Source organism: Xenopus laevis, chromosome 9_10L (genome assembly GCF_017654675.1).
Source record: "Xenopus laevis strain J_2021 chromosome 9_10L, Xenopus_laevis_v10.1, whole genome shotgun sequence".
Taxonomy (NCBI): domain Eukaryota; kingdom Metazoa; phylum Chordata; class Amphibia; order Anura; family Pipidae; genus Xenopus; species Xenopus laevis.
The window spans coordinates 54,132,456-54,146,046 of NC_054387.1; the positions used below are offsets into that span (position 1 = coordinate 54,132,456).

A 13,591-nucleotide genomic window follows, 5' to 3' on the forward strand; every position below is an offset into this window, starting at 1 on the left:
CCATGCAGCACGCACTCAACGGAAGAGCAAACGGCGGTGTGTTTAATGACAATGTATAGCCAATCCTGCATTTATCTGTGTGATTTTGTTGAGAGACTTACAATGTTCTTTTAATGTTGTATAACGGGTGTCAAACAGAATTTTTCCTGACAGGATTAATAGTGGGAGGAAATACGTCATTGGTGACGTTAAGCCCCAACTCTTTTTAATGAATTGTTTGTATTAGTGATTTATGCCTATGAGAAGGGCCAGCATCAGGGGGGCACAGGGGGTACAAGTGTACCGGGCCCGGCAGTGCTGAACTTTTTGAAAGAGCCGGGCCCCCCTTGACAGCGCCGAAGCCGTGCCGCCTCATTCCGAAGTCCCGAATAGCCGAAATGTGGAAGTGCCGAAAAAGACGAACAGCTGAAGTCCGAAGCGGTGAAAATAGCCGAAGCCACGAAAATAGCCGAAGCCGAAGTCCTGAAGCAGTAAAAAGACCCGAAGTCACAAAAACAAGTCCTGAAGCACAGAAAAGACCAGAAGTCACGGTAACAGCTGAAACTGAAGTCCTGAAGCTCCGAAAAGACCCAAAGTCACGAAAACAGACGAAATTGAAGTCCTGAAGTGGCGAAAAGACCCAAAGTCACAAAAGGAGGCGAAGTTGAAGTCCTGAAGCCACAAGTTCAATTCCTCTGAACACCAATGCGTGTTTTTTTTTTTTTTAATCCCCTGGCCACCAATGTATTATTTTAATACTCTATAGGCCCCTGCCACCAATGTTTTTTAAAAAATATTCTTTGGGGCCCCAATTTTTTTTTTTAACTTGTAAGTGGGGCCATGGCGCCAATGTTTTAAAAAAAAACAAAAAAAAAAAAACTTATGGGGGGCCCTGGCGCCAATATTTTTTTTTACCTTATAGGGGGGTCAAGATCCCCAATAGATTTTTATGACTTGTGTGTGTGTGTAGGAGGGGGTTACCTTTTTTTAGCACTGTTGTCTGTGTGGTCTTTTAACTGTGATGTGGAGTGGGCGGGAGCCCCGAAAATTTTGCTGTACAGGGCCCCTTGATTTGTGACGTCTGCCCTGCCTATGAGTACGTGTGTGTTCACACGAAAAGCGTTAAGAGGATTGTCCAGTGAATAAAGATGTTCTAAACAGACCGCCGTCTGCTGTTCCGTTGAGTGCGCAATGTGGATATTATATACAATTGTGATCTGATCATTGACTATGAGGATCATTTTTCAAACTGAACAGTATAAGGACAATATTGTTAAGCAAATAAATTGCGTTTGTGTGGGTTTCTCAGGGATACATGTTGGAAACAATACAGACAATAATGAAGCCATATATAAAAACACATGTGGGCCTGCAATGTGAATGGCATGGCAACAGGACTAGTGGCAATTGTTTTATTTGTCTGGTAATATTTTTAGAGAGTAATGTAAATTCCATATACTAAAAAAGGGAAGAATGCAGCTGTACCTACCCCTAAAACAAATTCATGTAAAATGACAAAAAAAAAAAGTAATTTCCCTTGGAGGAAACCAACTCCTCTTTAGGGGTCTGTGCGAATAATTAGATACTTAGGGGCAAATTCACTAAGATGCGGAGTTGCGCCAGGCGCAACTTCGCCGCACTTCGCCAGGCGTAGTTTCGCCAGGACTCCGCAAATTCACTAAAATCCGAAGTTGCGCACAGGGGTAGCGTAAGGTTGCGGAGTTGCGCTAGCGTTGATTCGCTATATAAAGCGAAGTTACGCTAGCGAAGGCTAATTTGCATACGGCGCGAAATTCAAATTTCAATGGAGGAACACGTATCTGCACTACAAATGCCTAGAAAACCTTCAAATCAGCAAATAAAAATTTTATTTTGCCCTACACATGTGCCCACTGTCTAGGTAAGTTGCCATGAGTCAGGAAATGTAGGGGGGAGGAAGGGGAGCCCCAAAAAATTTTCGATCTTTTTCAGCCTATCAGCCATCATGTAGAAAACACGCCAGCGTTTTTTGGGACTTAGAAAAAAAATTGACTTTTTTTTAAACAATCCCTATCTACTCTATTGCGCTTCGCCAGGTCTGAGGTGGCGAAGGAAGTCTAGCGTAAAAGGTAGCGTTCAGTACACTGCGCAAGTTAGTGAATTTGCATAGTTTCGTCGCTAGCGAAAATTCGCCAGGGTAAGGTTGTGAAGTAACACTAGCGAAACTACGCCAGCGTTCGTTAGTGAATTTGCGCAGTAGCGAAAATGCCAAAAGCTAGCGAATTAACGCTAGCGTTCGGCGCTTCGCGGCTTAGTGAATTTGCCCCTTAGGGTCTAATACTCATTCCATAAAGGCTGCTCTACCCCCCCCTGTTCAGGCAGTGTGTAGGACTTGGTTTGGGGGGTAGAGGCTGGTTGAAGTATGGGACATGAAGTATAGTTAGGGCAAGAAGAAGACACAAGGCACAAACTACAGTTTCATTTGCTTTGTTAACCTACAGAGCTTATACTCCTCCATAGCAATATATATATATATATATATATATATATATATATCTATATATATCTATATCTATATCTATATCTATATCTATATCTATATCTATATCTATATCTATATCTATATATATATACACATACATGCATACATACACATACATACATACAAATAGCAAGACCACAAGTAAGCCTACCTGCACCTTCCAATAGAGCACAAAGCAATGGGATCGCCCACCACAGCCACCAAGGACTGGGCTCGGGTAATGGCGGTGTTGAGCAGTTTATAATTGGAGAGGAAACCATAATCCAAATCTTCTGTGGAATCTTCCAGGAGCTGCTCCTTCCGCTTGATTGGAGTCTGTTTGTGTTTGCATGTGTGTCGTGTTCGAACTGTGCTGAGGAACAGGACCCGGAACTGTTTTCCTGTGGGCACAAACCATTAAGCACTTGTTAAAAAGGGATGGCTGGATACCAGTGCCTCATTCGGGATGGAGATGCTAGGAAAGATTACTATTCCAGCTCTCTGTACATTAGTCCAGCCAACAGGCCCAGACTGGCAATCTAGGGCTCCTGTAAGACTCCATAGTGGGTCACAATTCAGTCGACTGGTGAGGGACTTTTTGGGCCTCTGTGTTCTTGAAATGCCAGGGCCTATTTTGAATCCCAGTATGGGCGAACAAGTGTTAAATTTAACAAGTATAAAAGTCCAAACAGCACTCCCAGTTCCATTTTCAGGCAAATTCTAAACCACTTATACGCTTCCTTCCATTCCCCTCTGTTAAAATATTCATCAAAATTCTACCAGAGAGCTTTATTTATTTGTATATTTGTTCTAAAGCTGGATATAGACGTAGAGTTCTGCTGGTTTGGCGATGTCGACAAACAAGCGGATCTCTCCCTGATATGCCCACATTGAAGTGGGCGATATCGGGCTGCATAATGATCCGATTTTTTAACCTGCCCGATCCAGATCTGCCCGACTTTCGGCCAGTTATCAATCGGAAAAGCCCGTCAGATGGCCCCCCACATGGGTCTATAAGCTGCCGAAAGTCTGTCGGCAGTTTTTATTGGCCCGTGTATGGGGGGGCCTTTATTCATAACATTCGGAGCTGCCGTGATGGTTCTAGTACCTAAACCCCATAACTGGACAGTGTTTTGTCCGACGTACTGCTGGCTCCCCCCCCGTCTTCTTCCTATATTCCTCTTCTACCAATATTCTTCCTTATTTATTTACTTATTTGAGTTCATTAATATTAGTGGGAGCTGTCATGGTTGCAATGACCTCTAAATGAGATTCAGGTAAGGCAACAGCCAAACAATGAAAATTGGCAGAATGCTCTCTTGGATTTTCAGAGCAATAACCCAGACAATGGAGAACTCTCAAAAATCTAACTTCTGTGTATCAAGTCCTTTGCTGTTATTTCTATTCAGACCCTCTATCCTCTTCCCAAATAAAAGACCATGTGACAGAACTAGGAGCCCTCCTGCTGACTATAATCCTAGAACATAGATTGAATAAACACAAAAAAAAAGTCCATCAAGTTCAAGCCCTTCAGATGAACCTCTGCGCACATATACGCACATACGTAAACATACCTATCTATACACTCACAAATCTCTATATACACACACACACACACACACACACACACACACACACACACACACTAATAAGTACATCTCACTTACTCACCCTGAACATTCAACACTCTTTCCACACTGATTTCCGACAGACGTTTTTTCCGTAGTTCTGCACGTATCCTAAATACTTGGTCAGCGTACGGTGTTACCACTCCTATGCTGCCCTCATCCAACTTGCCCCAGGCCACGGGCCATTTCCTCCGTAACTCTTCCACACGCTCCACCACTTCAAAGACCTGCAAAATATGAATGGGTTGGTTTGTTACAAGGCAGTTTCTTGATTTAGCATTGATTATAGACTCCTGTAGGGGACATTGTATTGGACCTGCGCCCCACTGCATTCAGGCACATGAATAATTGGCAAAGAAAGAGTGGGCATGTTTTAATGTTTAGTGGCATTTGGTGGACAGTGTTTTTATCCAAATGAAAAAGCCAAACCAACAATGAATATGTCGATCTCATTGGCAGCAAACATCACTCCATGCAGGAAATGGAACTATCCCATTGTGCAATAATTCACTTTTAATTGCCTGTTTTAAAACACCATCACTTCCAATATGGTTTCAAATCTGGAAAGGCTGAAGTAACAGTGGCTCTGTTCCTTTGTTCCCTATGTACAGCAGCGAGCAGATGTTTGCCAAGGACGAACATAATTGCTTTATTGGAAAAGCCAATGAACTAAATATGTGCCTGAGCCCAATATACGTGCAAGGTACCTCATTCCTGCTAATAGAAATCAATAGCCTAAGCAGCACTCAATTGCCAGGCAATATGATCAGCTCTGATGATAGTGCAGAGGTCCACTGAGACTACCCCATCTGATGGAACAGAAATATTGATTGAGACACAGAAGGAAATTGCTTTGTGTTTGCTCCACGGGATTGGAGAGGTTACTTTCTGGGGAGGAACACAGCACAGAGCAACATGTAAATACCCCCATGGGACAACTGGAATTGATTGGCAGAGATAAGAGAAACAGCAACACTTCGTTCTTATCTTAAGTGACTGAGGATATAGCTGATGGACAGACAGCTAATTTTGTGTTCATCAAAGCCATTCTCTAATGAAAATAATACAACCTTAACAGTAAAGCTGTACTGATTAAGATAAAACAGGTTGTTAATAATGAAACTAATTAAAAATCATTCAAAATTAAACACACACATCCCCCAACTTGCTTATCAGTGGCCAGTGCTGCACCCCACCCAGATGGGGGAACTCATGAAATGCAAACTACATAACTTCTAGCCTACCAGGAAATGTAAATATATTGAATCCTTGTCCTGCTGTAGAAGTCTGGTTATTAGGGTGCCCTCTTGACAAGTAAGACCCTGTAGTTATCTGAAGCCTCACCTCTTTATTTAGACTTTGCTGCATATGTAGTGGAACAATTACCAGATTAGGCCAGTCAGAAGATAAAGTAGCGAGAGCTCACTGAGCATGTGCAGAGTCACAGACACCAGGGATATAGAGAGGGTATATAGATGAGATGGGACAGTGTCAGCAGAATTAGCCATCACTGCCTCACTACATTAAGCACATAATTACTGGCCTAGTACTGTGTGCTGTCACACTGAACAGGGTATAGTGCACAACATGCAGGGACAATGTTATTTTTTAATGGATACAGTCTTCTTCTTCCCTTGATCTCCCTAAATGCAAATCACACGCTGTGCAACTGTGCTTCTCTCTAGGTCCCTACTAGTTATTTCATGTAATGGGAGAGTAAAGTAATGCACAAAAGCTTCCTGGGCCACATATAAATTGTACATATGTTAAAATGTTTATGCCATACAGAGACATCTGTGGAGCCTGTATCTTTAAATACATTGTAGGACTTAAGCATGGCCTAATGGCCTCCTCCTTATGAATGGAAATAAGTAATATTTCTTATAGTCTTTGCCTCTGTAATTGACAAATGTAATGTTCTAAGAGTGTCACTGATGGAAGTGTAACAGAGACGTTATTCAGGGGTCACAGTCATCGTCTCTATAAAAATTATAAACAGATTTATCAGTACCTCAGCGTTATTATAGAAAGCAGTGCTGTTCTTCTCTTGTACGTCCTCCCCACGTGCTGTGAAGAAGGTTAGAGGGTAGAAGTCTTTGTGGCAGGGTTGCTTGCCACTGGCCATCAGTTTTCCCTCGTAGAACAGCTCTGAGGTGTAGCTATAAGGTAAGAGAATAGAAATGATGGTCACACACCACACATATGCCTTAGGGCATAGTATTATTGTCAGGGTATTTCCCACCTGTGCTAATGACTTCAATACATCTACTATATGTGGTCAGGGAGGCTAAATGTAACATCACAATCAGGAAAAGACTTCATTCAAAGAGCCATAAAAATGACTAGTGTAAAACACAACAAAATAATGATTTAACCACAATTTCTTTAAAAATTACTAATGTGCTCACTGGGACACCTTCAGTTTCTCTTCAGGGTTCAGCTAGGTATAGGCCAGAAACGTGACTATACGGAGGGCCCCAGCTATACCAACCAACACTTACAGTGCATGAAGTGCAGCCATTTTGAAATGGGACTAGCACCTTGCCCATCCCCGGAGAAAACAGGCACAATTTCAAGCAAGAACCAAATACACAATTTTTTGGGCAAACCACAAAATCTATAAAAAATGATTTGCAGGAACTGAATCATAACCCTTATTTGTATATGGAAAACTGAGTAATTGCATGGCTTTTATGTTTCTCAGTGATTGCTTCTTTTCTTCATGCTATTTAGATTTAGACATTTCTAAGCTATCACATACATGTTAATATAATGTATGAATAATATGAATAGACTCTGCATCCAGAAAACAACAAGACCGGCCCTGTCAGCATTCTCCACTCTAGATTAACTTCAATACCAAAGAAAAGGCTGTCTCCATAAGCTTGTTCAGGTCTTAGTCTGACCTGAAGGAGTCTGACCTAAAGGCTGCAGAATGGAGAGACATAGCTGCTGCCAACACATCCCATTCCAAGCAAGACATAGGTAACATTTTATTCAGAATACAAATGTTCAATTACATATGCTGTTTGGATATTTTCAATAGCTGTTTTGTGGTCTCTGGGGTAATGCTGAACAGGAAACAGAAGAATCTGACTAAAAACCTGGCATTAGCATTTCTGCAAATTAGAGGAATTACAGCCCAAACACTGAAATATTGAGTACATCAAAGGCAGTTCAAGGGCACAAGTAGCTAATAGATCAGCTGTTAATATTCCTGCTACTTCACCTTCTGGCAAAACAGGTCACTAGGCAGGAAGAGCTTATCTAATGCCCCTACACAAATATGCCATAAGGAATCATGGGGCGCCAGAGTACTTTGTTAGTAGGGCTCACCTCCCCCAAGTGGCTCAAGTTATAAATCCACTACCTGCCTAGGCCCCCGGGCAGTAGTTATGTGGGAGTTGGCCCAATTGAAATTGGCCAATTTCGGTTTGGGTGTGGATCAGATTAAGGAAATACACTCCTCCACTGTTCACAGAGAGAGAGAACAGCTGCATGCACAGGTTCTACAATTGCAACATTTTGTGGGTTAGGGTCGCGTGTGTCGCAAGTATTTCCTGACCCTCACATCACTACAGAGCAGTGGGCAAAGTATTATTGGGCCCTAATAGAAAATAATAAGCCTGCTTAGATTTGCAGGTCGCAGGTGGGTTCCTTCCGTCCTCAACCTCACTATGCCTTGCTTCCACCTCCGGCAGCCTCAATTTATAGGCACACTCTTGCACAAAACCACTCTTTTTTCTTTGGAAGAGTAGAGGTATGGTCTTTCTCCTCCCAAAGAAAATACTTTTTTCACATAGTCAGGACTGATGCTTGGACACTGCCTTGGCGGGGTGCATCAGCTTATGCATACTTTGTACAAACCATGTAACTAAAAGTGTCTTTTTTCCAAATATAGGCGTTTTCCTTTCAATCAGATTTTTTCATAAAAGCTATATAGTAGGTGTGCTGGGTTAATTAGTTTTGTTCAAACCCACTCTTTTTGTGACATCAGACACGGGGTGGGTGTGGGTCTATGAACAGAGATGGATTGCCGGGTTGGGTGTGGGCAGGTTAGGGTTGACTGTTTGTCGACCAACACATAACTACTGCCCATGTCCCCATCCACTGTGAAGTAATGGATTCTGGGAGTTGACCTTTCCCTGTTTTCCAAAAAATTTGGTAAAGGAGAGGTTACATTGTGAGCCTAAGAAAAATGTGGAACTGCTCCCTGCAAATGCAGACAAGTTATCGTGGTTTAATTTTAATTTGAGAAATTAAGTATGTTTGTGCATAAAGATTTATTTCTGGCAGGTCAGACAGGGTTAATGCACCTTTTCTATACACACCCAATTAAATCAGCTCATGTCAATGGGGAGGGGGGTTTCCCTTTAAGGGTTTAGATTGAGTTCCGATGACCACCAAGGACTTGCCAAAAACACAAATACAAACATCGATAAGATGAAATGCTAATAATAGAAGGAGTCCAAAACAACAACTGGCATCAGACAGAAGATTCTCTAAAGGTGAGTAGCTCTATTTGAGCCCCATCAAGTACCATGTACCACTTACTTTATGATGGCTTCATGTGAGCGATAATTCTCACATAGCAGAATACGACAGGGAAAGTCTACAGGGTACAGTTCATACAGGCGGTCAAGTAATGAGACGTGCAGGTTCCTCTCTCTGGCAAACTCGCTGTAGACAAATGGGCTGAGCTGCAACAGAGACAGTTTTGTTATCACTAAAAATATGCTTTTAAATCAGTGCTAGTCCTTTCAGATCAGCTTTTATGTCCTGTATATGGCCCTTTCTGAAAGATTATTGCTCAATAAGTAGCCAGATGGTTATGGGGCAGGTTTGAAAACTGTATTGCATTGGTGTGTTGATGCAGTCCATTCATGATGGGTCTGCAATATGAATCTGTTGGCCAAATGATCGCATCAGCCAGATCTGGTTCTACTCACCTAACTAGCAGATTTTAATGTGAGTGGCCAGCTTAACTGTACATATAGTGGCTTTGTTTCTCTTGGACACTAGAGAAACCACTGATGCCATCACATGTCATCCTTTGGGCTACAAGAATACAAACAATGTGGCACTGCACTCTAAATAGCCTCTCTGATGGACAGTCCCTGTCCCTGTATGACCATTCATCTTGAAGTATCAACTGCTCCTTCTACTGGAAGGAAAAGTGAATCACCGATGAAAAGCAGCAGTACTTATGGTTACCTTATGAGTAAGGCTAGACAGTGTATAAAGGTAAGTAATTTGAAATATATGGCAACGGCCTTTGGCCTTGTGAAGTGCCAAACATGATTCTTATAGCTTGGCAATTTCCTGATTCCTTCAAATAGCCTAATTAACAACTCATTGTGCCAAAGCATGTGGATCAATTGCACAAATGTGTTGTCTCAACATATGCACCAAACTTTAAAGGAACAGTATTTACTCATCCTTTACTCAAACACAGTGCACCACTCATCCAATATAATGGAAGAGTCCCACCCAGTGGATGCCATGCACATATATGCAGGTTAATCACACTGTGATCCTGCAGGGGTGAATGGAAGACTCAAGGGGTAACATAGGTTAGATGGAGTAACTGCAGAGAAAATCAACTTCTTCTCTTCCTGCCCTTACCTGCATGTGGTCTCCAGCCAGGACAATCCTTGTACTTTTGTTTGCCAAAGCAAGAGGCATAATGGTCTCACACTCCATGGCTTGTGCCGCTTCGTCTAAGAGGATATGTGTGAAAAACCCTGGGGAATGGGAAAGAATCATTAGCTTGCATTGTGCAAGATAGCCTGAGCTGAGAAGGAAGGGGATAGAATATGTCTGGCTAGGAAAAAGATATTTACAAAAAAAAAAAGGGTGAGCCCCTTCTGATTCTTTAGGTAACCCTGAATGCATGTCCCTAAACTTGCCACTCTCACAAGATAACACTCAGGACTCACCAGTAAAGGGGAGAGATGGACCGCTTGCATGAATTGCTGGTTTATTCCACTGTGGGGGTCTCAGATATTGGAATCTGTTATACCCATAATTCGATGCTAGTGTGCTCTGTTAGACAATGGGGTCTCACTTACCAGGTTCCAGATCCAACTGGCATAGATACTGAGACGTGCTCAGTGTAACCACCACAACCCGGTGTTGCAGTATATCCTCCTTCTGGGGCATCTGAAAGACGGAATGCGTGCTGGATATTAGACAGTACTGGTGCACCACCGGGTGGACGGTCTTCACCCAGCGATTTCGGAAATATACCCTGGGTGGAAAAAAAGATGATTAGAAGGCCATATTATGTCAGACACTGGTGGCCAAGGACTTGGTGAGTCCTTATCAAAAAGAGCTATTTATGTCTGCTTGGAACAACTACAAAGCAACCAAGCAGTGCCTGTTTACCTACTCTCCATGGCATTGTGTGCACTATGTGGGTTCCCTGACTGCCCCAGAAAGTAAATTGTCCCCAGTGTTAATTAATTCCATTTGGAACTTTTCACCATTTTCGAATGCAGCATCATGTCTGCCTCCACTGACATGTTTGTATAAGAATCAAACACACTACCATACAAACTCCCCCTTACAGAGGGAAGAGGGTGCAGTGCTGCATAAAGAATAGAGGGATTTAGGGAAAGCACCTGAGTGGTCTGGCTTGGGGATTCCCTGTTTCAACGTAAGGATGCAAGTAATCCTTGATGTAGAGGTCAGCAGCACTGTTGGAATGGGTGCAGATAAGAACCCTGCAAGGATAGAAAAGGTCAATAAACAAAAACCGCCAATAGCAGCTAATTTGATAAAAACAATAATGAGCAAATACAGCAAGGAGTTAGCTCCACCCCTTCTTTTCTTAAAAAAAATGGACAATGCCCAAAAAGCTTGAGGACATTTTCCAGGCATTCAGGAATACATCTTGCATACCTGGTCTCTTGCTGTTTGAGTATGTGCTTTACGGCCTGAGCCAGCGTGAAGGTTTTGCCAGTCCCATATGGGCCGATAATGAGGACAGGAGGAAGCTGTACAGAAAGAGGGGTAGTGATGGCCAAGATGGCTTCCTTCTGCTTCGCATTTAGCCGGGGGTCCAGCAACTCATCCCACTGCCTGTAAATACATAATAATGAAATACTGCTATTTATTTATGAAGCTGTACCCCTGTGTCTTTGTCCAATCACATGCAAGATTCAGTATATAAGATTATATATTGGTGGGAATGTATCTAAAGATTCCATTGCAGGAGTCAATCATATGCTAGGTTCATATACTATGGTCATATACTAACCAGGATGTACTAGGAGATTATTTCACAATGCTTGGGGACAATCATATACTAAATTAAGTGTATAGGGAGATTCAGTCATATACTGGTTGGAATATAGTTGGAGATTACCTCACAATACCAGGGGGCCTATCTCATGGAACATTCAGTAAATAGGGAGATTCAGTCATATACTGGTTGGGATGTATTTGGAAATGCCCTCCCAATGCCAGGGGCCAGTCACTAACTAGAAGGAAAGTTTCAGTAGGTTATATAGGCGTTGTAGGGACACTACATGGCACATAAGACTTTTGTTGTCAGAATTATAAAGAAACAGTCGCAGCTTGGAAACTGTAGAGGATTCTGGGACAGAGTCATTTTAGTTATCCAGGGGAGTTACACAGAAAAGGGGACATTTCAAAGAGAAGAAGAAAAATTGATTTTTGTGTTTCACCCTGAAGGGAAGACTGAGTGACAAAAAAAAACACCATGTTGTTTTTCCACTCAGTACCAAACAGGCGGCACAAATTCAGAACCAGGGCAATGTAACTATCTCTAGTATAATGATGGAAATTATTAGTAAGTACCAGCATTTTGAGAGACGCAATTAAATTGGCTGAAAAAGCTTTTTTTTTTTTTCTTTGGCAGCTCGCTGAGTGGTATGCTGAAGAGCCAAGTCAGAGCGCATTATCAGATAAAAATTCCTATACAACTACAGGGAAAGGCAGCTGTGTCGCTAAAGCCTGCACTCATTGTACTGAGCTGCCTTGCACCTGGAGTAACACAGTCATGTCATCACTGTGCTATTAAAGGTTTCAGCTGACAAAAACATTTCAGGAGAAAAAAAAAAGACAATCAATGGTTTTAAAATACATAGCATATTTTCATCCAAAAACTATGTGCTGCTGTGAAGTATCAGTTCTTCTCTGGAGTGAGCCACAGAGTAATACAAATGCCTGACTGGGTGTGTAACTGCCAAAAGGCAATTGTATCAAACCCAGTCACAAAGAAAAAAGGATTTTATAGGGACTGGATTCCTCTCTGGGTTCTCTCTCAGTAGTGGGGTGCAATCCTAAGGGTGGCTACATTTAATTACCATTCTCAGCCTGTCACTTAACAAGTCTAGGTAAGGTAAAATGCCCTAGATGTAGTGGATGAGGTTAGAGGTATGGGTAAAATGAAGCTGGTGGAAAGAGAATTTAGGTAAGTGAACTTGGAGACGGTAGGGTTAAAGTCAGGCAAAGGGAACTCACAGTAGATGAGAACTGTTCCTAGATGGTGATGGTGGGGTTAGAGTTCTGGGTACTAGATGGGATGTGTGAAGTTAGAGTCTCTGTAAGAAATTCAACCCTTAATGGAGAGTAGGGGTAAGGAAACTCATCTAGGACAGAAGCCATGCCAATGACCTTATTGTACCCCACCAACCCACCCATAATGAGCTGTCAATTGGTAGGCACAAGTGAATACCTGTTGGGACTCCAGGGTATGGGCGGAGTCATGCTCAGATCTGGAAACATGATACTGTTGTCCTTGACTCTGTCCAAGGCATAGTGCATTTCACATAGGGGAAGCCTGTTCAGCTGGAACTGAAGCTCAACCTACAAAGAAGCCAGAATCTACCATTATTTGGCATCAGTGGCACCAGGATCTTAGCCACTTAAATGATTCACGGGGCAGCACACGGTAACGCCTATGGCACACACTGCGTTTCTCCACAAGTGAAAAAGGCCAATCCTGCCCACACCAGTCCAATGTGTATAGTGACTTTATTGTGTACAAATTTTAAACTTGTGTGCGCAGTTTTTAAAAACTGTGTGCTCAGGTCAAAATTGATACAAAATTTTGTGTTTTCACCTTAGAGGAAACAATGACGACAGGAAAGATTGTCACCGACCTGTTAATGGGCACACGGGGTGGATATCGGCAACAGAATGCTCATGTTTGCATTTTTGGTTGAACTCTGCTATGTGTGTGCAGTCACATTGGGATTGTACAAAATCCTGTCTCTGCAAAGGACCAGGGTGGGTGGGATCTGCCTTTTCTTCACCTGTGTTTTCTTGCTAGTGGAAAAAAGCATGTGTGCCATAGACCAAAGGCATACTATACCAGTCACATGGCTAAAGGGAGCAGTACTTATTGCTATTTAGATTTGCTTTCTTATTTTTAACCATGAGAAAGAAAGCAGACAGGAGCAGGTAGTCCATAGAATCCGAGCCGATTGGGTTTACTTTCCTAGCAAAAAGAGCA

The 13,591-nt window shown here is 42.4% G+C and overlaps 1 protein-coding gene across 2 annotated transcripts in view; it reads right to left on the minus strand.

Annotated features, from left to right (window-relative positions):
- The window catches only part of helz.L (helicase with zinc finger L homeolog), a 54,282-nt gene that overhangs the window by 17,465 nt on the left and 23,226 nt on the right, over window positions 1–13,591 (minus strand). For both annotated transcript variants that reach the window (XM_018235531.2, XM_041577383.1), the window contains exons 13-21: window positions 12,812–12,942; window positions 11,011–11,190; window positions 10,731–10,832; window positions 10,179–10,357; window positions 9,733–9,851; window positions 8,662–8,807; window positions 6,119–6,266; window positions 4,151–4,334; window positions 2,652–2,880 (exon numbers count right to left, since the gene is read on the minus strand). In XM_018235531.2, the coding sequence (XP_018091020.1) occupies window positions 2,652–2,880; window positions 4,151–4,334; window positions 6,119–6,266; window positions 8,662–8,807; window positions 9,733–9,851; window positions 10,179–10,357; window positions 10,731–10,832; window positions 11,011–11,190; window positions 12,812–12,942 (1,418 nt within the window). The remainder of the gene's footprint in view (window positions 1–2,651; window positions 2,881–4,150; window positions 4,335–6,118; window positions 6,267–8,661; window positions 8,808–9,732; window positions 9,852–10,178; window positions 10,358–10,730; window positions 10,833–11,010; window positions 11,191–12,811; window positions 12,943–13,591) is intronic.